The sequence below is a fragment of the Bufo gargarizans genome, chromosome 10, assembly GCF_014858855.1.
Source record: "Bufo gargarizans isolate SCDJY-AF-19 chromosome 10, ASM1485885v1, whole genome shotgun sequence".
In the NCBI taxonomy this organism is placed as follows: Eukaryota; Metazoa; Chordata; class Amphibia; order Anura; family Bufonidae; genus Bufo; species Bufo gargarizans.
The window spans coordinates 64,486,526-64,509,052 of record NC_058089.1 but is presented as its reverse complement, the minus strand read 5'-3'; the positions used below and the strand labels follow the sequence as shown (position 1 = coordinate 64,509,052).

At 44.6% G+C, this 22,527-nt stretch overlaps 1 protein-coding gene across 1 annotated transcript in view; it reads right to left on the bottom strand.

Moving 5' to 3' along the window:
- The window catches only part of RNASEH2C (ribonuclease H2 subunit C), a 62,297-nt gene that overhangs the window by 23,306 nt on the left and 16,464 nt on the right, over window positions 1-22,527 (bottom strand). Inside the window, exon 3 of the mRNA XM_044270979.1 lies at window positions 3,531-3,650. Within this exon, the coding sequence (XP_044126914.1) occupies window positions 3,531-3,650 (120 nt within the window). The remainder of the gene's footprint in view (window positions 1-3,530; window positions 3,651-22,527) is intronic.

The following is a 22,527-nucleotide window of genomic DNA, read 5'->3' as shown; positions in this document are numbered from 1 at the left end:
ACCAAACAACCGGAAGGGTGGAGTGGGAACTCCCAGAGGTTCTCCATTGGATCGTACAGGTGGAGAATTATCAACCAAACGGCCCCGGGAGGACGGCTTGGGAACCAGAGGTCCTGTACTGGAGTGCGCTGGAGAACTATCAACCAAACAGCCAAGAAGGACGGATTGGGAAATTCCAGATGTTCTGCCCCTTGATTGCGCTGGTGGAGAATTATCAACCAAACTGCCGCGGAGGACGGATTGGCAATCCAGGAGGTCCTGTACTGGAGTGCGCTGAAGAGTTATCAACCAAACGGTCCCGGAGGACGGATTGGGAACAAGAGGTCCTGTGCTGGAGAAACTATCAACCAAAAAACGGCCCCGGAGGGCAGATTGGTAATCCATAAGACCTGTGCCGGAGAACTATCAACCACACGACCCAGAGGGGGGATTGGGAATACTGCAGCTTGTCCTCCCTGGATCTGCACAGGTGGAGGAAAATCAACCAACGACCTAGGAGGGCGGATTGGGAACTATGAGATGTCCTCCTTTGTCCGCTATAGGACACGGGCCCAGCCTGGTCCTGCGGTGATGAGGGGGGCATTATGAACGCAGATTTATTTTATTATTTTAAACTAAGAAACCAACCTCCAGGTACAAGAGGCAGGAAGGGCTTAAAATCCTCCACTTACTAACCTTGCACTAGGAGATTCCTAGATATGCCGGCCTAAAGAGGTGGCTGGGGAAGGGTTAAGGCCACATCCTCCTCAATCGCCGCCTTGCTGTGGATCGGGGGCAGAGCTCAGCCTGCTTATGGGGGAGGGGGAAGTAGGGCGGGAAGAATTTGCGCCAGTGTGCCCCCCCCCACCCCCTGACAGGGGACAAAGTTTGTGGCCTAGTCAGGCCGCAAAGTGGCGATCCAAGCCCTTTGCGCATGGCCGTTTTAGGCATCGCTAGCCCCGCATCGCCACCTGCGAAATGCGCCTATTGCGCCTACAGACCAGCAGTGCAGCGCTCCTATTGACACTAGAAAAAAACTAAAGCTCTCTCTCCAGGCTAGAGGGGGTATAGCTGCCAGGGGAGGAGCCAACAGCTTTTACTGTGTCAACGCCTCCTAGAGGACATAGCTATACCCACAGGTTCCTGTGTCCCCCAATGAATATGGGTGAGAAAAGGCCACAGCACTCACGGGAGCACCACTGCCTTCTCAAAGCAGCTGATCAGCAGGGGTCCCAGATGTCAGACCCCCACCGATGACATACTGAAGAACAATCCAGAGGATAGGTCATCAGTAGTAAAATCCCGGAAATCATCGAAAGCACTTTCTTATCAAGCATGGCTCTATCTAGGCAGATGTAAAGATATGAGAGTATGACCAATTCCCCCAAAAGAGGACCCAAGAAGAATTATGGGGAAACCTTTTTTTTTTTTTTTTTTAGATACTTTTTTTTTTTTCCCCTCTACTCCCTCTATTCTTCCTGAGGGGGATGGATGGGTAGCAGTAATTGTATCATTATGATATAATGTCATTTTGTAAAAATAATAATAATAAACAACAACACACAACAAACACAAAAAGAAAAACCCAGGGTTGTTGAGCAGATAGGATCCTGCATCAAACAAGTCATTACTCAAACGTTTACAAGGGGATGCTGCACAGTGGTAGACATGGTCCTGTCCCAACATTTTTGATAGGTGTTGCTGCAATCAAGTTGTACAAGTGAATGAGCTTTTTTTTATTTATTTTTATGAAATAGTAAAATGTCTCATTTTTAACATCTGATGTGTGTGCCATGATCTATTGTGAATAAAATACGGGCCTATGAGATTTGCAAATCATTGCATTCTGTTTTACTTTACATTTTACACACAGCGTCTCAACTTTTTTGGCATTGGGGTCATATTTACATAGAGTGAAAAAGGTTTTAAGATTTCACAAGTAAATGTGGTTTACAAATAACTATGGTTTGGAGGAACTTCATTTTTAAAGACTGCCATATCATCTGTTTAGAAGGTGAAAAGAAGCTGCTATGGTTTTGGGGATTCTGTCATTAGCCATGCAGTTTTTACAGGTTAAACAGATTTCACATGGAAAACCCACATCACAGAGCTGCAGTAATTCACAGTAAAATGTGTGGGTTTGCAATAGGCAACTAGCTGTGTGGCTCGTTACAGTAGCGTGAACCCAGCCTTCCTGATCTCTGAATTGCAGGGGCTGTCTCAAATCTATTTTCATCACCTATCATTATTGCCGGGGCCCCCACGAGTCACTATAATGGAGCAGTGGTCGAGTATATATATATATATATATATATATATCCAACCACTCCCATTCAATGTGTATTGGATTGACAGCCTAATCCATCAGTCGGATGTTCCTGTTGTCCCCATAGATAATAATTGGAGCAATTCTACACATACTCAACTGCTGCTCCAAATTGGGTGTCCACAGTGAAAAACTGGAGGCTTGAAACCAATCTGATACTGGTTACTTATTTTGGAGGATAGGTCATCAAGGTAGCAAAAGTGGAAAAACCCTTTAATGGGAACCGGTCAGTCTTTTACCCCCTGCGTGCGCTATTTTCCAGTCATGCTTGAAGTCAAGGGGGCAGCAGCCTCCTTGCTTCATGCTTCAAGTTATGGTAACCGCGCCCCCTTCCTGCCCCTTCGCCTGACAGCTGGCTGTTCAGCAAAGCCACCTAAATTCTCGTGCAGAAGCGCGGTCATCATTAGAAAACACACTGCTGTCTACTTAAAGGTACTGCATGCGGTTTGGGGTGGGTTTTTCACGCTGACAGGTTTTCTTACTTCAGCAAATGGCATTTATCATGTAGACAAAGTTAATACAAGGCACTTACTAATGTATTGCCACGGTCCTGGCCACCAGAGAAGCCAGTACCTTTTCCTATAGTTTGCAAGCACAGCCACCACTGCTGGATTGCAGGGTGGTTGTAACCATGGAGACAAGAAGTGAATAATGTGATGGAAAAATTAATCCAGCCAGCAAAGGAGACAACATGAATAATCACAATACATTAGTAAGTGCCTTGTATTAACTTTCTCTAGGTGATAAATGTCATTTACTGAAGAATATTGTAAAAGAACTGTGTACTAGCTCGTACACAATTTGGTACCTCTTGGCGCAAAACCACAATTGTGAGTGTCGTCTTTAAAAAAAAAAATATAAAAAAAAAATATTCATTCAGGTGACAACGCGTTTCGGAGTGAGAGTACTCCTTTATCAAGTCTTTGGAGCCGGGTACATACAGTTGACACGACTGATCCAAATACTTGATGTCGGGTCCTGTGTGTGTAGCGCGGCTACACTGAAGAAGTGAGACAACCCTTGTAAGTCTCATTTATGATCTGCAACTTTAAAAAGTCGCATCTCCACACCAGGCACCCCCTAGGTGTACTTTTACAAATACAGGCATACACAACATTGCACTTGTGCCAAATAAATTCATATATATATATAATACATTAGATCAGGTAGTAGATTGGGGTTATTTTCAATTGTGCAATCACAGAGGCTAAGAAGGTGTTCTTACCGCAGAAGCTATTTTTGGCCATGCCAGTGACATTACCAAGACATCATCTGCAGACGGTGGAGTCTCCAAGTTCCACTGCGTGAATGATTGAAAGATGGATCTGACATTTAAAGAACGATCCTGGAAATAAAATAATTTGTCAATTCCAATATTACAAATATCAAATCATAATATAAAATATCTTAGAGTCACAAGAAAAGTAGTTGCAAAAATTAATAGGAGCCCATTTGTTCTTTCTGAAATACTGGAACTTCAGGTGGGGTTTGGAGGTGATGGCTTAGGTTAAGATCATCCAGTAGTTCAAACGGAGGTTCACAAAGATGACCAAGTACCACCATTAATAGAATGCATAGACTGTAATATGGTTGGTCTGAGGTGAACAGTAGCTTTTATGAACCTTTTAATCTATCTGTTCTCCACCAGAAACGGGTCTAACAACTAAAAGCTGAAACCTTTACCTTTAGTGTACTTTGTTGGAGTCCTTTTTTGAAACCTGCATGCAAGTCGCCCAGAATATCGGGGATCTTGGGGGAGAACTGCTCTTGTTTTGTTTAGTTTAGTTTTTTTATTGTAATATGTACAGAATTGTTTCCATACTTTTTTCATATTTTTTTTTATAGCCGCAAAGATAACCTGCTTCCTACCGTGTTGTATGGTTTCAAGCACACTGTCTGAGAGGCCTCAGGCCTTTAAGATTTCCCTCTCAAGATCCACACTGTTAATATCAGTTTCTCCACATGTGAATATAAAAAGAATCCCTGCAAGAGAAGATCTTCTCTTCATGGAAGGGGAATCAGATCCTCCAGGGACAGATTCATTAGAACTGAAAACTTTTTTGGGCCAGTACGGGAGATCGTGATTACACAGCAATATTTGCCCCTGGCAAACTATGATTTTTAAACATGATGAAAGATTCCAATTGCCCAATAAAAGAGCATTTGCTCATTCATCGGGTAATAGGCAGAAGTATTACACTGCCAGATCGTCGCTAACAAGCGTTAACGATGAACTGGCTGACCACTGGCCAGTGTAATACAGCCTTAAGGTTCTAGGGAGTCCCCTGCTGTAAGTTTGCTGGAGAAATCCATCACTCTAAAGACTGTTTCACCTTTGGAATCATAAGTATAGTTGAAAAAGCACATGCCAGATAAAACCTCCATAGTATTAAAATTGCATCTACCGCCAAAGGCCTGTCCTGACGATTTAGGGAGCAAAATAGAGAAACCCTTCTGTTGTTCCTGCTGGCGAATTAGGATGATTACACTTACCGGTAATCAGACTTTCCAGACCCCACGACAGCACCACAGAGAGAGGATCCGCCCGCAGGGACAGGAAACCTGCAGAATAAAAAGGGGGAGCCCCTCTCCAACCTTAGTGGTTTACAGAGCATGCGAGCGACTCCAACCTAGGTTAGTTCATCTAATTATTTTTTCCTTTTACACCCTGTGCAACTTAAATCAAGAACCCAGAAACACCAGGGAGAGAATAAGAAAGGGTGCTGTCATGGGGTCTGGAAAATCCAATTACCAGTAAGTGTAATCATCATTTTTCCCTTCCCCCATGACAGCACCACAGAGAGAGATTACAGAGATGAATACCTCTTCCCTATGAGGGGGGGGGGGGGGGGCACCACTTGCAGAATTTCTTACCGACAGAAGAACAGAGGCAGAATTTAGCTGGAGCCGATAGAGACTTACCGGTAGAAGGAGAAGACTACATGGCAGCCTTACAGGTTTGGGCAAGTAGAAAGTGCTTCCAGAAGACATGTGAGCCAGAGAAGAAAAAAAAAATGACCTAATCTATCTGGCTAGTGAACTCTTTGAGGCCGCCTTACCCTTATTTATGGCAGAAAAGGGAACAAAAAAATGCAGAGGACTTTCTCCAATCCTTAGTTACCCCCTAGGTAACGAATAAAGCATCTTCTAATCTCCAGACAGTGGAAACTTATTCCTTTTGTTCCCTGGGCTTATCAAAAGTGCTTGAAAAGTAATAAAAGCTAAGAATACCCAGATGGAAGCATAGGGAATCCAAAAGCTAACTAGAGGTCCAAACGTAAAAGAAAAAGGGTCGGATCAATAACATTATAGGAAACTTTAATACTGGACATTATACTTAAATCCAGCATAAACTTATAAAATAAATCTCATATGGGTTTCCCATCAAGTGTTTGTCAAAATAATCATAACAGGTTTTAACAAAACATCTTAGAGAAGTACTTATCTTGACAAGAAATGATCAAACTGAAGATGATTGCTGAACACTGCTTCCTTTGGTGCAAAATACATTTAGACAGATGTTTTGATCCAAGATTCACTGGAGGTCCTGTGTTACATTTTCCAGAAGAACTTTATACGTCAAAACTCCAATTTTCCTCACAATCTGGCATCCATGATGGAAAACCTACCATGGCATCCAGCACCAGGAGGAGCTCACGAGTCTGCCGAAAGAGGTCCAAAGAGCCCACTGGACCCTTCAGACTGTGAATACTAGATCAGCGGCAAGCATTTATAGGGTTTGCTGGTGCGCCATACCTCCTGTAGGCCATCCAGACTAAATGGTCCAGTCCATCTTCTTAATCCCAACCAGGAGCTGCTATTCAAGCAAAATGGTCCAGCCCATCTTCTCACTCCTCATCAAGAGCATTATATGGCTTTGTTGGAGTGCTATGCCTATTGTAGACTATTAAACTATAAATGTATAGCCACAGAACTAGTTCACCCTGCATGCATAGCCACCAAGATAGACTGCCACAAAGACATGGCGGCACCCCAGGTCACATAGACAGTCAGTCAGAGCCAAGCACGGTCATCCAGACACTGCTGCATGAGTGGTCAACCATTTGGACATGGCAACAGAAGACACTAGCCATGCAGACACGGCCTCCAGAAGCTGTCCCCTATGCAGACATGGCCGCAGAAGCCGTCAGTCATGCGAAGCTGCCCGCCGATCAACACAACCGCACTAGAAAAACCCAGCAGCAGAATCAGACAGCAAGAGCAGTCATCACAGCAAGCATAAAACACAGAAGCAATCAGCTCGATAGGTACATGAGGCTATCCAGGAACAGACTCAAAGGCAGTCAGCCAGCCTGCCAGGCAAAAAGATGCTACAGGCGTTCAGCCGACCAGGCAAAAGTGCAAGACATTCAACCAAGCAGGTATCAGTAATCAGAAAAAAAAAAAAAAAAAAAAAAAACACACAACATAACAGAGGCATTCAGCCAGGAAATCCTGAAGACAGTCAACTAGGCCCTAAAGCCCCGAAGCAGGCAACCAGGCTTTAAAGCAGGCAACTAGGCCCTGAGGCAGGCAACCAGGCTTTAAAGTAGGCAACTAGGCCCTAAAGCCCCGAGGCAGGCAACCAGGCACTGTCCACTTCTGGTATCCCCCATTTCCTGGTCAGAGGTAAGAAAATATGTGGTAGAAGTGCCCAACTTGGATAATTTGCCACTGTATTTTCTGAGCCCTTTAGGTGTACAGCAGACAGAAAAAGAACATGAGTCTCTGCCCATCTGAAGATGTTCAGTGTTAGATCCAGAAGGATAGGATTTCTCGTGCCACCTTGGTGATTGATAAAAGCTACATTACATTAAAATAATAATAATAATAATAATAATATCGCACAATTTAATACATTTTTGTTTACTGGAAAGGCCCTATGATGTCTACTCTGCAAACAATGTCCTGAACAGATTAAGGTTCTCTCGCTTTCTCAATCCCCATAGTGGAACTTATTGCTTTTAACCCTTTCACTACCAAAGGTTTTTCCCATTTTTGCGGTTTCATTTTATTTCCCCATCTTCCTTGAGCCGTAACTTTTTAATATTTCAGTTCACATATCTGTATGAGGGCTTATTTTTTGCGAGAAAACTTGTACTTTCTAATGCCACCATTAATTATGGCATACAATGTAGTGGGAAGAGGTAAAAAACAAAATGGGGTGGGGAAAAAAAAGCTATTCTTTTACCGTTTTACAGGTCTTGTTCCCACGGTATTTCGTTTGCAGTGGCCAAAATAAGAATTGCAGCATGAATACTATTAGCCTCGTCAGTGAGGCTGATAGCATTCAGAATAATTACAGACAGCCCCATTGGTCGCAGGGAATGTCAGTAGGAAGCCTGGAAATCCCCATTTGAAGGTTTTAATAAAATTATCAATAAAAGATTTATTATTTTTAGTATCCAGACAGGCAGTGATTTTTATTTTATTTTTTACATTAAAAAAACTAATATCCAAGAGGCTAAACGAAACCCTGTTTCTGACCCTTAGGGCTCATGCACACGAACATATTTTCTTTCAGTGTCCATTCCGTTTTTTTTTTTGCGGACCGCATATGGAACCTGTTTTGCATTTTCATACGTATACAATATTATCTAATGACATTATATTAAAAATGTATGCTCATCTCATGCCTTTAAGAATAAAATCAGCCTGAACCAAAGTTCTATTATGTGGCTGAGGAAGCCAAGATGAGTTCATGGCAAGTTCAATTTATAAAAAAAATAATTGTGAACATAAACAGACATTGTGTTTAAAAGTTATTGCTAAAGATATGGGACCATCTGTAAGGAGCAAGTCAACTCCCTAAGACGTGTCTGTCCGGAGGGAACAAGGTTACTTGATAAGGACTCATATCCTTGAGGCACACCTGCTGTATGAGATTTAATTTATATATTCATAATATATATATATATATATATATATATATATATATACACATATACACACACACACATATATATATATATATATATATATATATAATGTGTGTGTGTGTGTGTGAGGTGTTAGGAAGGCCCAGGATGCTCCGATAGCGGCCTTAAGATCATCCAGAGTGTTGGGTCTTGCGTCTCTCAACTTTCTCTTCCCAATATCCCACAGATTCTCTATGGGGTTCAGGTCAGGAGAGTTGGCAGGCCAATTGAGCACAGTAATACCATGGTCAGTACACCATTTACCAGTGGTTTTGGCACTGTGAGCAGGTGCCAGGTCGTGCTGAAAAATGAAATCTTCATCTCCATAAAGCTTTTCAGCAGATGGAAGCATGAAGTGCTCCAAAATCTCCTGATAGCTAGCTGCATTGACCCTGCCCTTGATAAAACACAGTGGACCAACACCAGCAGCTGACATGGCACCCCAGACCATCACTGACTGTGGGTACTTGACACTGGACTTCAGGCATTTTGGCATTTCCCTCTCCCCAGTCTTCCTCCAGCCTCTGGCACCTTGATTTCCGAATGACATGCAAAATTTGCTTTCATCCGAAAAAAGTACTTTGGACCACTGAGCAACAGTCCAGTGCTGCTTCTCTGTAGCCCAGGTCAGGCGCTTCTGCCGCTGTTTCTGGTTCAAAAGTGGCTTGACCTGGGGAATGCGGCACCTGTAGCCCATTTCCTGCACACGCCTGTACACGGTGGCTCTGGATGTTTCTACTCCAGACTCAGTCCACTGCTTCCACAGGTCCCCCAAGGTCTGGAATCGGTCCTTCTCCACAATCTTCAGGAGCTACCAAGGAGGTCTTGCCTACTATTGACACTAGAAAAAAACTGAAGCTCTCTCTTCCTGTGTACACAAATGAATATGGGCAAGAAAATAATTTAAATAACCTGCCGTTTGTCTAGATGTTAATTGTAGTGCTAAGAGTCTCAAAGGTCTTCTATAGACCCTTGAGACTCTTAACACTACTATCAACATAAGGGGGGGGGGGGGGGGGGGATAGCGGCCAATGGCACAGCAGCCCACTGATACTGGCAAATCAGCAGTCTCCTCCATAATAACAAAGCTCTGTACTGTGCGGAGCTTTGTTATTGGAGCTTTCAGGCGTCAGCAGTATTGCTGTGCTGCCTGTGCCATTTACAGCGCTCATGAATGGCAGTTAAATTATCGTGCGTATTCATACGCAGACATTTTTTAGGGAGTAAACCTGCCTGTACAGGAGTCTATGATGCTTGTACAGGCGTTACCGCTCACCATGTCTGCGATTCTGCACGCCCTAACCCTGCTGTTCTGTCGAGACTTCACCTGAAGCCTGGCAGGTAACAGCCATATTTTAATGAGGAGCGCCGCCGTATCCCTCCTGCATATAGGCCGTACTGTGCATACAAGGGATTTCTAAGCCCCTGCTCCTACATTTCCTCGGCTGAAATCTTGTTTTCTTCTCTGGATGGCTCTTGCCCTGTTAAAGGACAGGAAAAAAAAAAACACTAAGAAGAGAAAGGATAGGGAGGGTTTTTTTCTGTCCCAAATAGGGGAGAAGCAATGTCAGGTGCGCTGTTGTGGAGGCGACTGGGGGAAATAGGCATTTTTTGGTCACTTTGCCTTACAAAAAAGTGTACTAGCGAGTGATCAAAAAGTACAATGGCACAAAAAAATAATAATTTAGCAACACAAAATCAGCATTTTTTTCAAAATTGCTTTTATTGTGTAGGATTGCAAACAAAAAAAATAAATAAAAATAAAATAGGCCTATTGGGTATTGCTGCATCCATAATAAACTGCTCTATACAAATATCTAATGGTCTATCCCTTCAAGTGAATGCTGTAAAAATAAATGATAGATAGATAGAGATACAGACGTGGACAAAATTGTTGGTACCCTTTGGTCAATGAAAGAAAAAGTCACAATGGTCACAGAAATAACTTTAATCTGACAAAAGTAATAATAAATTAAAATTCTATAAATGTTAACCAATGAAAGTCAGACATTGTTTTTCAACCATGCTTCAACAGAATTATGTAAAAAAATAAACTCATGAAACAGGCATGGACAAAAATGATGGTACCCCTAACTTAATATTTTGTTGCGCAACCTTTTGAGGCAATCACTGCAATCAAACGCTTCCTGTAACTGTCAATGAGACATCTGCACCTCTCAGCAGGTATTTTGGCCCACTCCTCATGAGCAAACTGCTCCAGTTGTGTCCGGTTTGAAGGGTGCCTTTTCCAGACTGCATGTTTCAGCTCCTTCCAAAGATGCTCAATAGGATTGAGGTCAGGGCTCATAGAAGGCCACTTTAGAATAGTCCAATTTTTTCCTCTTAGCCATTCTTGGGTGTTTTTAGCGGTGTGTTTTGGGTCATTGTCCTGTTGCAAGACCCATGACCTGCGACTGAGACCAAGCTTTCTGACACTGGCTAGTACATTTCTCTCTAGAATTCCTTGATAGTCTTGAGATTTCATTGTACCCTGCACAGATTCAAGACACCCTGTGCCAGACGCAGCAAAGCAGCCCCAGAACATAACAGAGCCTCCTCCATGTTTCACAGTAGGGACAGTGTTCTTTTCTTGATATGCTTCATTTTTTCGTCTGTGAACATACAGCTGATGTGCCTTGGCAAAAACTTCGATTTTTGTCTCATCTGTCCACAGGACATTCTCCCAGAAGCTTTGTGGCTTGTCAACATGTAGTTTGGCATATTCCAGTCTTGCTTTTTTATGATTCGTTTTCAACAATGGTGTCCTCCTTGGTCGTCTCCCATGTAGTCCACTTTGGCTCAAACAACGACGGATGGTGCGATCTGACACTGATGTTCCTTGAGCATGAAGTTCACCTTGAATCTCTTTAGAAGTCTTTCTAGGCTCTTTTGTTACCATTCGGATTATCCGTCTCTTAGATTTGTCATCAATTTTCCTCCTGCGGCCACGTCCAGGGAGGTTGGCTACAGTCCCATGGATCTTAAACTTATGAATAATATGTGCAACTGTACTCACAGGAACATCTAGTTGCTTGGAGATGGTCTTATAGCCTTTACCTTTAACATGCTTGTCTATAATTTTCTTTCTGATCTCTTGAGACAGCTCTTTCCTTTGCTTCCTCTGGTCCATGTCGAGTGTGGTACACACCATATCACCAAACAACACAGTGATTACCTGGAGCCATATATATAGGCCCAATGGCTGATTACAAGGTTGTAGACACCTGTGATGCTAATTAGTGGACACACCTTGAATTAACATGTCCCTTTGGTCACATTATGTTCTGTGTTTTCTAGGGGTACCATCATTTTTGTCCATGCCTGTTTCATGAGTTTATTTTTTTACATAATTCTGTTGAAGCATGGTTGAAAAACAATGTCTGACTTTCATTGGTTAACATTTATAGAATTTTAATTTATTATTACTTTTGTCAGATTAAAGTTATTTCTGTGACCATTGTGACTTTTTCTTTCATTGACCAAAGGGTACCAACAATTTTGTCCACGTCTGTATATACAGTACAGACTAGGGGTGGGCGATATGGCCTTAAATCTATATTGCGATATAATTTTAAGCATGTGCGATATGCGATATATATTGCTTTCTATATTAATTTTATTTTATTTTTTACTTTTTATTTATTAACTATTGGCCTCCTTAAGGGCTAGAACCCTTGTCATATTCACCCTAATAGAGCTCTATTAGGGTGAATAGGACTTTACACTCTCCCTGCTGCCCTGTGCATAGTGCACACAACAGCAGGGAGCTGACCATGGCGCCAGCCTCTCATGTGCTCCCCCAGCCTCTTACCTGCCCCCCCCAGCCTCTGATCTGCCTTCCCCAGCCTCTGATCTGCCCCCCCCAGCCTCTGATCTGCCCCCCCCCAGCCTCTGATCTGCCTCCCCCAGCCTCTGATCTGCCTCCCCCAGCCTCTGATCTGCCCCCCACCAGCCTCTGATCTGCCCCCCCACCAGCCTCTGATCTGCCCCCCCACCAGCCTCTGATCTGCCCCCCCACCAGCCTCTGATCTGCCCCCCCACCAGCCTCTGATCTGCCCCCCCACCAGCCTCTGATCTGCCCCCCCACCAGCCTCTGATCTGCCCCCCCCACCAGCCTCTGATCTGCCCCCCCCCACCAGCCTCTGATCTGCCCCCCCCCACCAGCCTCTGATCTGCCCCCCCCCACCAGCCTCTGATCTGCCCCCCCCACCAGCCTCTGATCTGCCCCCCCCCACCAGCCTCTGATCTGCCCCCCCCCACCAGCCTCTGATCTGCCCCCCCCCCACCAGCCTCTGATCTGCCCCCCCCCACCAGCCTCTGATCTGCCCCCCCCCACAGCCTCTGATCTGCCCCCCCCCCCACCAGCCTCTGATCTGCCCCCCCACCAGCCTCTGATCTGCCCCCCTTCCCCAGCCTCTGATCTGCCCCCCTTCCCCAGCCTCTGATCTGCCCCCCTTCCCCAGCCTCTGATCTGCCCCCCTTCCCCAGCCTCTGATCTGCCCCCCTTCCCCAGCCTCTGATCTGCCCCCCTTCCCCAGCCTCTGATCTGCCCCCCTTCCCCAGCCTCTGATCTGCCCCCCTTCCCCAGCCTCTGATCTTCTCCCCCAGCCTCTGATATGTCCCCTCTGGTAACGCAAACCCCCCCCCCCCTCCCTCCCTCACCAGTATTAATCATTGGTGGCAGTGGCCACAGGGTCCTCCCCCTCCCCCCCCCATCATTGGTGGCAGTTTGCAGTCCGATCGGTTACCATGGCAGCCAGGAGTCACGCTGCTGAAGTCCTGGCTGCCATGGTATGTTAGTGAGCAGCGCATTATACTCACGTGCGCTGTGGCCGCCGGTCACTCCTTCTCATAGGTCTGTGCGGTGCAATGCTAAAGCTTACAGCATTAGCAATCCGACGCACAGACAGAAGAAGGAGCGACCGGCGGCCACAGCGCACGTGAGTATAATGTGCTGCTCTCTGCTCACTAACATACCATGGCAGCCAGGACTTCAGCAGCGTGACTCCTGGCTGCCATGGTAACCGATCGGAGCCCCAGCATTACACTGCTGGGGCTCCGAACGGAACTGCAAACTGCCACCAATGATTGGGGGGGGAGGGGGACCCTGTGGGATATGGCCGGCACATTCATTGGTAGCGCAGTGGTCACAGTCCCTCCCCTCCGTCCTCATTGGTGTTCAGCGGCAGCCGAGCACAGTGGGGAGGGTCCTCCTCCTCCTCCTCCTCCTCCTCCTCCTCCGGTGCGCGCGATCATATCGCGGTCCGGCGATATGGCGAAAATCCATATCGTGGCCCAAATTCATATCGCATATCGCCTATACCGCCCACCCCTAGTACAGGCCAAAAGTTTGGACACAACTTCTCATTCAAAGAGTTTTCTTTATTTTCAGGACTATGAAAATTGTAGATTCACACTGAAGGCATCAAAACTATGAATTAACACATGTGGAATTATATACATAACAAAAAAGTGTGAAACAACAGAAAATATGTCATATTCTAGGTTCTTCAAAGTAGCCAACCTTTGCTTTGATTACTGCTTTGCACACTCTTGGCAATTTCTTGATGAGCTTCAAGGAGGTAGTCACCTGAAATGGTTTTCACTTGACAGGTGTGCCCTGTCAGGCTTAATAAGTGCGATTTCTTGCCTTATAAATGGGGTTGGGACCATCAGTTACGTTGTGGAGAAGTCAGGTGGATACACAGCTGATAGTCCTACTGAATAGACTGTTAGAATTTGTATTATGGCAAGAAAAAAGCAGCCAAGTAAAGAAAAACAAGTGGCCATCATTACTTTAAGAAATGAAGGTCAGTCAGTCCGAAAAATTGGGAAAACTTTGAAAGTGTCCCCAAGTGCAGTCACAAAAACCATCAAGCGCTACAAAAGAAACTGGCTCACATGTGGACCGCCCCAGGAAAGGAAGAGTCACCTCTGCTGCGGAGGATAAGTTCATCCGAGTCACCAGCCTCAGAAATCGCTGGTTAAGACTACATTCACACGTCAGTATTTTTCTATATCCAGAATTTCGGTCCGTTTTTTGCGGATCCGTTGTTCCTGAAAATGTTTCCGTATGTCATCCGTTTTTTGCGGATCCGCAAAAAACGTAAACATGTATAAATTTCACAAAGCAAATAAAGTTGTTTGGATGTCTTTGAAAAAAAATTGTGAATAAGTGATTTCTGTGGGCAGGATTTAATTTCCAGGAACAGATTCCGCATAAAACGGATGACATACGTAATGACATACGAATGTCTTCCGTTTTTTGCGGAACCATTGACTTTGTATTGTACCAGGATCCGATTTTTGCGGAAAAGAATAGGACAAGTTTTATATTTAATGGGACATGCGGAACGGAACAACGGAAACGGACAGCACACATTGTGTTGTCCGATTTTTTCCAGGACCCATTGAAAATGAATGGGTCCAGAACTGGTCCTGATCTGTTCCGCAAAAAACGGAACAGATCAGGAAAGAAAAAACGGACGTGTGAATGGACCCCAACAGCAGCTCAGATTAGATACCAGGTCAATGCCACACAGAGTTCTAGCAGCAGACACATCTCTAGAACAACTGTTAAGAGGAGACTGTGTGAATCAGGCCTTCATGGTAGAATATCTGCTAGGAAACCACTGCTAAGGACAGGCAACAAGCAGAAGAGACTTGTTTGGGCTAAAGAACACAAGGAATGGACATTAGACCAGTGGAAATCTGTGCTTTGGTCTGATGAGTCCAAATTTGAGATCTTTGGCTCCAACCGCCATGTCTTTGTGCGACGCAGAAAAGGTGAACGGATGGACTCTACATGCCTGGTTCCCACCGTGAAGCATGGAGGAGGAGGTGTGATTGTGTGGGGGTGCTTTGCTGGTGACACTGTTGGGGATTTATTCAAAATTGAAGGCATTCTGAACCAGCATGGCTACCACAGCATCTTGCAGCGGCATGCTATTCCATCAGGTTTGCGTTTAGTTGGACCATCATTTATTTTTCAACAGGACAATGACCCCAAACACACCTCCAGGCTGTGTAAGGGCTATTTGACCATGAAGGAGAGTCATGTGGTGCTGCGCCAGATGACCTGTCCTCCACAGTCACCGGACCTGAACCCAATCGAGATGGTTTGGGGTGAGCTGGACCGCAGAGTGAAGGCAAAAGGGCCAACAAGTGCTAAGCATCTCTGGGAACTCCTTCAAGACTGTTGGAAGACTATTTCAGGTGACTACCTCTTGAAGCTCATCAAGAGAATGCCAAGAGTGTGCAAAGCAGTAATCAAAGCAAAAGGTGGCTACTTTGAAGAACCTAGAATATGACATTTTCAGTTGTTTCATACTTTTTGATAAGTATATAATTCCACATGTGTTAATTCATAGTTTTGATGCCTTCAGTGTGAATCTACAATTTCCATAGTCATGAAAATAAAGAAAACTCTTTGAATGAGGTGTGTCCAAACTTTGGGTTTGTACTGTATATCTCTCTCTCTCTATATATACACTCACCTAAAGAATTATTAGGAACACCATACTAATACGGCGTTGGACCCCCTTTTGCCTTCAGAACTGCCTTAATTCTACGTGGCATTGATTCAACAAGGTGCTGAAATGTTGGCCCATATTGATAGGATAGCATCTTGCAGTTGATGGAGATTTGAGGGATGCACATCCAGGGCACGAAGCTCCCGTTCCACCACATCCCAAAGATGCTCTATTGGGTTGAGATCTGGTAACTGTGGGGGCCATTTTAGTACAGTGAACTCATTGTCATGTTCAAGAAACCATTTTTCCAGTCTTCAACAGTCCAATTTTGGTGAGCTCGTGCAAATTGTAGTGGAGATGAGTGGTACCCGGTGGGGTCTTCTGCTGTTGTAGCCCATCCGCCTCAAGGTTGTGAGTGTTGTGGCTTTACAAATGCTTTGCTGCATTTGTGAAACCTCGGTTGTAATGAGTGTTTTTTTCATTAATGAGAATCGCATTAATGAGAAATAGAACAGGTGTTCCTAATAATTCTTTATCTATATCTATCTATCATATACACTCACCTAGTTAGATAGATAGAGATATAGATAGATAGATACTCTCTCCAGCTCTCTCACTCGCTCCCTCTCATATATATGAAAAATGGCGGCACGTTCCAGGGGAATCAACTTCTTACCCCAATTAATAAAGCCAGAAAAAAATAAAATAAAATTTTATATATTTATTATATATATATATATATATATATATATATATATATATATATATATATATATATATATATATATATATATATATACACATACACACATACATATACATATATATATATATATATATACACACACACACACACACACACACATATATATATACACACACACACACACACGAAAACTGTGGCAGCACTCCCTTGAAAGCTGTATAGGATGTAGGGTGCCCGCGATGGTCCCTCGATTCAGGACGGAAGACAGCAAAAAAAGGTTCGCAGCACTCCTTGAAAGAAAATGTGCTCTTTTATTCACACATATCAAGTGACAACGTTTCTCACAGAACCTTTCTTAAGTCAGGTGAAACATAAAGTGCAATAGTGCCAGTATAAATATATAATAAGGTTGTTACCAATCAGTTCATCAACCAATGCAATAATAGTGCACTCCCCTTTTTTGTGGACATATTACAATTCATTCATTTATCACTCATATCAATGTAAGCAGGCTAACAAGCATCTTCTATATATACTATAGTGTTCTAACCATACTATCCTTTTACCATTTGCATGGTCATAGTGCATACATAAAGTACCAATAATAAAGTGCATGGTGCAATTAAAACTTCTTAACTTCTATTCCTTGCTGGGGGTATATACAATAAACTAAGTGGATGGCGTCTTAACTTGTGTGGATACACAGTGATTCTCTGCGTCTCGTTCTCGCCACTACGCATGTGTCAGCCCCTCCCCTGTTGTTGAGCGGCACATAACCGCTATACGTCACCAACGGGCGGAGTCCAAGCGCCGTGACGTCCTGACTTGAGAAAGGTTCTGTGAGAGAACCGAAACATTGTCACTTGATATGTGTGAATAAAAGAGCACATTTTATCTTTCAAGGAGTGCTGCGAACCTTTTTTTGCTGTCTTCCGTCCTGAATCGAGGGACCATCGCGGGCACCCTACATCCTATACAGCTTTCAAGGGAGTGCTGCCACAGTTTTCTTATGGATGGATAGAGATAGAGATATATACATCTCTCTATGAAAACATTAACTCATATAGGCAGAAAAAATATATATATATGTCTCTCAAAATGGGGATACAAAAAACTGGATTTTTTTTTCCATCTGAGCCGCAGTTTTACTTCACTTCAACGGGGCTGCTCCGTTCCATGGCCCCGCAAAAAAAAATAATATAGCATGTCCTATTCTTGTCCGTTTTGCGGACAAGAATAGGCTTTTCTACAATGGGCCGCCCGTTCCGCACACGGTCGGCTTTCGTTTTTTGCAGATCCGCGCTTTGCAGACCGCACAAACACACACTAATGGTCGTGTGCATGTAGCCTAAAAGTGATAAAAAAGGATTACACTTACTGGTAAGCGTGACCCCACAACAGCACCAGCAGAGATGGCTCTGCCTCCCACGACAGGAAACCTGTAGCATAAAAAAGGTGGAGCCTCCTTTTTTGGGCTACTCCCTGTGCAATTAGACAGACACCATCACAATGGGGGGGGGGGGGGGAATAAGGAAGGCTGCTGTTGTGGGGTCTGGAAAATCTGATTACCGGTAAGTGTAATCATCATTTTTCCCTTCCCCCACAACAGCACCACAGAGAGAGATTACAGAGAAAACACCTTCCTTAAGGGTGGGAAAACACTTCCAAAACCTTCTTACCAAAGAGAAGATCAGAGACCGAATTAAGCTGCAGCTTATAGCGACGGTAGAAAGTAGAGGGAGAAGACCACGTAGCCGCCTTACATATTTGCTCAATAGATACATTAGCCCTTTCCGCCCAAGAAGTAGAGACCGCCCGAGTTGAATGAGCCTTCAGAGATAGAGGAGAACATCCCGAAAAGGAGTATACTAAAAAAATAACTGTTCAAATCCATCTGGCAATGGAACATTTTGAGGCTGTCTTACCCTTATTAACGCCTTAAAAAAGAACAAATAAAGCAGAGGACTTCCTGCACTCCTTGGTCACTTCAAGGTAATGGATAAGAATTCTTCTCACATCTAAAGAGTGAAAAAAAAAAAAAAACTCTTCATTATCTTTGGGCTCAGCACAAAAAAAAAAAAAAGGAGAAGGACGGAAGGAAGGAAGGACTATCTCCTGGAGCCTAACAGACCTGCACGGAACTTTTGGCAAAAAGTAAGTACTACCCTATCCTCCAGAATCAACATATCGACAAGAGAGGGTTGATAGAGAGATTGAATCTCGCCAACCCTTCTAGCAGATGTTAGAGCTACCAACAGGACTTAGCTTAAGGGTAAGTATTTTTACTGAACAAGACTCCAAAGGTTCATAGCAAAATTTTGACTCCCAAGGGCAGAAAGGGAGCCGAAACTTGCACTTTAAGAGTGCTCTTAGCTAACCCCATAGATAGACCCCTTTGAAGAAACCGAAAAATCTGTACAATAGAAGCGAGCAAAGGAGGATTCTTGAGAAAACCCTGGAAATCTCTTTTTTCTATCCGCTGCCTTCTCCAAGAGAAAGTCTAGTTCTGAACCAAATAGAAACTGACCCTGACAAGGCATACTACACAATCTTTGTTTATAGGACAAGTCCCCCCCCCCCCCCCTTTCCAATTCTTCAAAGAGCTCATCAGGCCTAATTGGAGAGGGCAGAAGCCCTAGCTGCCAGCTTAGTCACATCTACAGAAGCATAGTCTATGAAGGATATGTTCTCTTGGACATTTCTCTTTAATTTGACATTCTAGTCTCTCTAACCAAATGGCCATTGATCTGGCTGTAACCGTGGCAGCAATATTAGGTCTGAAAGTGGAGGCCGCCACCTCCCAAGAGTTTCTAAGGCAAGCATCAATTTTTTTATCTAAAGGATCCCGTAGGAATATCCTCAAAAGGTAAGGAAGAACTTCTAGAAATCTTAGATATAGCCACATCTATTTTTGGGGCTTTATCCTAAGAAGAGGATTTCTCTTCAAAGGGATACTTTCTTTTAAATCCTTTTGTAATGAAGGCCTTATTATCGGGGTTCTTCCATTCTGCGTCAATAATGGCTGACACACTTTTATGCAAAGGAAAACATCTGTGCCTTTTTTTCCTAAGGCCCTCAAACACCAAATCAGCCACCGACTTATCTGCTTTTACGTCCTCCAATTCCAAGGTGGATCGTATCGCCTTTAGCAACTTGTCAGTGTCTTCCACTGGAAATAAAGGTCTACCCTCCATGTCATCTGCCGAAGAAGAGGAATTTTCTGAGTCATCCCCTTTAAAGGGTTCCTCACTATCCGCTGAAGAACCCAATACCGCCCCACACTGCTCCAGACGACTTCTGTCTCTTACAGGTTATTAGGGAGTCTTTCACCTCCAACCTAATGAGAGATCTGATATTTCTTATAAAGCTAGGTGACCCTTCAGCAACCATTTTCTCAATACACTGTTGGCACAGATTTTTTGTATACGAGGATGACAGAGGACATTACATACAGCACACTCTTTATTCTCATTGTCAAGACTTTCTTAGGCACAATCTAGAGAAAGAATAACCATAATGTTTGGTATCAAATACTAGGCATTTACCGCCTCCAAGTTTGCCAAGTACCAGCGCCGGAATCTCTCCTTCCACCGGATCTTTTCTTTTTTCCTCCTACATCTCTCAAAACCAGGACGTCTGGTGAAAAACTAAGAATCTCAGTATAACTTTGAGGAGGAATAGAACTTCTCACCGGAGGATTCTAATATACGAGGAGGACAGTGGAACGGTCAGTTAGGAAATATATTATAATATATATATATATATATATATGAAAAATGGCGGCACTGACTACAAATAGAAAAAGTGGGTGCACGTTCCAGGGGAATCGACCTCTTACCCCAATCAATGGATCCAGAAAAAGGACGGCACTCCGGTCTTGAAAAAGTAAAATTATTCTTTAATCCAGGGCTTGACAAATTTTCTTGGAATCTAGGAGCCAGCTAAAAAAGTTAGGAGCCGTTTTTTTTTTTTTACCTTTTATAAAGCCTTTTTTTTTTTCAGCGATAAAAATATCACCTCTTAAATTAACATATAAAGAAGTCTAGACCCAAACAACATGGGCATTGTTTATTATCAGTGTGCTATGACGTCACTGTGTGTGTAATCCCTGCGCTGTGACGTCACTGTGTGTGTAATCCCTGCGCTGTGACGTCACTGTGTGTGTAATCCCTGCGCTGTGACGTCACTGTGTGTGTAATCCCTGCGCTGTGACGTCACTGTGTGTAATCCCTGCGCTGTGACGTCACTGTGTGTGTAATCCCTGCGCTGCAGCTGACTGAACTGAGATCCCTTCCCCAGGATGTTTGGTCCGGACTCATTCATCTCATAGAACTGCAGCTATGAAATCCACAGCGTATTGCAGCCAATACCAGCAAAATGGATAAAATTTTCCCAAAAATCCTCACACTTCATAAAATCCACACGGAAATGAACCTACTGTGCACAATTCAAATCTGCACCGTGGTAATATAGGATTTTACCACGTGTAACTGAATTCCACAGCAAATCCACACGCTACATGTAGAGTTTGATATAAATTGAGTTTGATATATCAGATGATTTAGCCATTTTGGAGTCTTATGGCAGCTCCTAGGAGACCGGTGTGGTATACAGCCTGTCACCAAGCTTTCCTGAGGAGAACATATCTCAGTATGGGAACATATAGAGAAGTCATCAGATGATTTGGCCATTCAGCATTCTTAGTTCTCATAGGAGCTGCAATCCGGCTTTCCAAGACTCCTAAATGGGTAAATCATATGATAACGTATCTAAATGTTCCTATACGGAGATATATTCTCTTCAGGAGACCAGGAAAGCTGGGTGACAGACAGCCTGTATACCACACAGCTCTCCTAGGAGCTGCCACCCAGCTTTCTGTGTGGTATACAGGCTGTCACCCAGCTTTCCTAGAAAGGGACAGAACTAAGAAGTGGCCGAATGGTAACTGCAGGAATGGCCACCAGTTGTGGCTAGCAGGAGCTCCGGCCTAATGACGGCAGCATGTGTGCAGCTCCCCCCTGGGTTCATGGCCGTAGCAGGCAGACATTACAAACTTAGTGCAGAGCTCCTCGTTTACAGCAGCAGAGCCGGCCGGATTGTCTTACCTCCACTTGTGCAGCGCCGCTAACTGTGCTCCCGCTCTGCCTCCCCTGCACTAACTCCTCTCTCCCCGCCGAGGCTCTCTGACCGGCACACAGGCTCTGCCATTTTTAACTGCCCTGGAGATGACGCACGCTGCGACCGATAGATGGCGAGAGAGTGTGGCCAAACCACGATGGAGCCGAAAGCTGAGGGGTCCGGGCAGGGTGGCAGTCCGAACCTGGGTGCGCCGCGCAAGTAATAAAAAATAAATTAAAAAAAATGTTTCATGTTGCTAGCGGTCCTAACCCTCCAGTGTCTGCGCCCGGCTGCTGGGCCTATTTTCAAGCAGAGGCAAATAGGCGCCAGGGCAAAATTCCTAGTCGCCATGGCGACCTGGGGCCTGGGATTTGTCGAGCCCTGCTTTAATCAACCTTGCGGTACAACGTTTTGGCTCCAATACTGAGCCTTTCTCAAGCACAGAAACGAAGGGAGCACAACCGGTATCTGCAGCCTACTTGTAAAGCCGCCCAACACTACGCCAGAATGCTTCCGGCATCCTACTCCTTTTGAATGATTCTAACTCCTCCCCGCGCCTGTGGAACGCACAGCACCCGGGAAGTACGTTGCTTGGAACGCACGTCCCCCCGGAAGCGACATCTGTTCTCGCGATCCCTCCTCCTCTGGACCGCACGTAGCGGCGTACGGAAGACCCGATCCACGCTGGGTCCCAGCCGCATGCGGCGGAATACAACACTCACCTTGGGCTGTTTCCTTTTTCTGGAATCTCCAGCGCGGTCTCGCTCCCATTGAAGAGTACACACGCGCCTACTGTAAGAGGACCATAGCAGCCCCACTACTACTGGCTCCTCAGGTCCTGCCAGCCCAATATATGGGCGATAGACCCCTACAGGTATGTGCCGCATAACCCTCCAGAGCCTCTCTGGGACTTCCAGTCCATGGGCAGAAGCTAAAGGAAAACCTGTAGGTCTCCCACTCCAGGGACAGGAAACCTCACTAAGGTGGGAGAGGCTCCACCTTTTTATG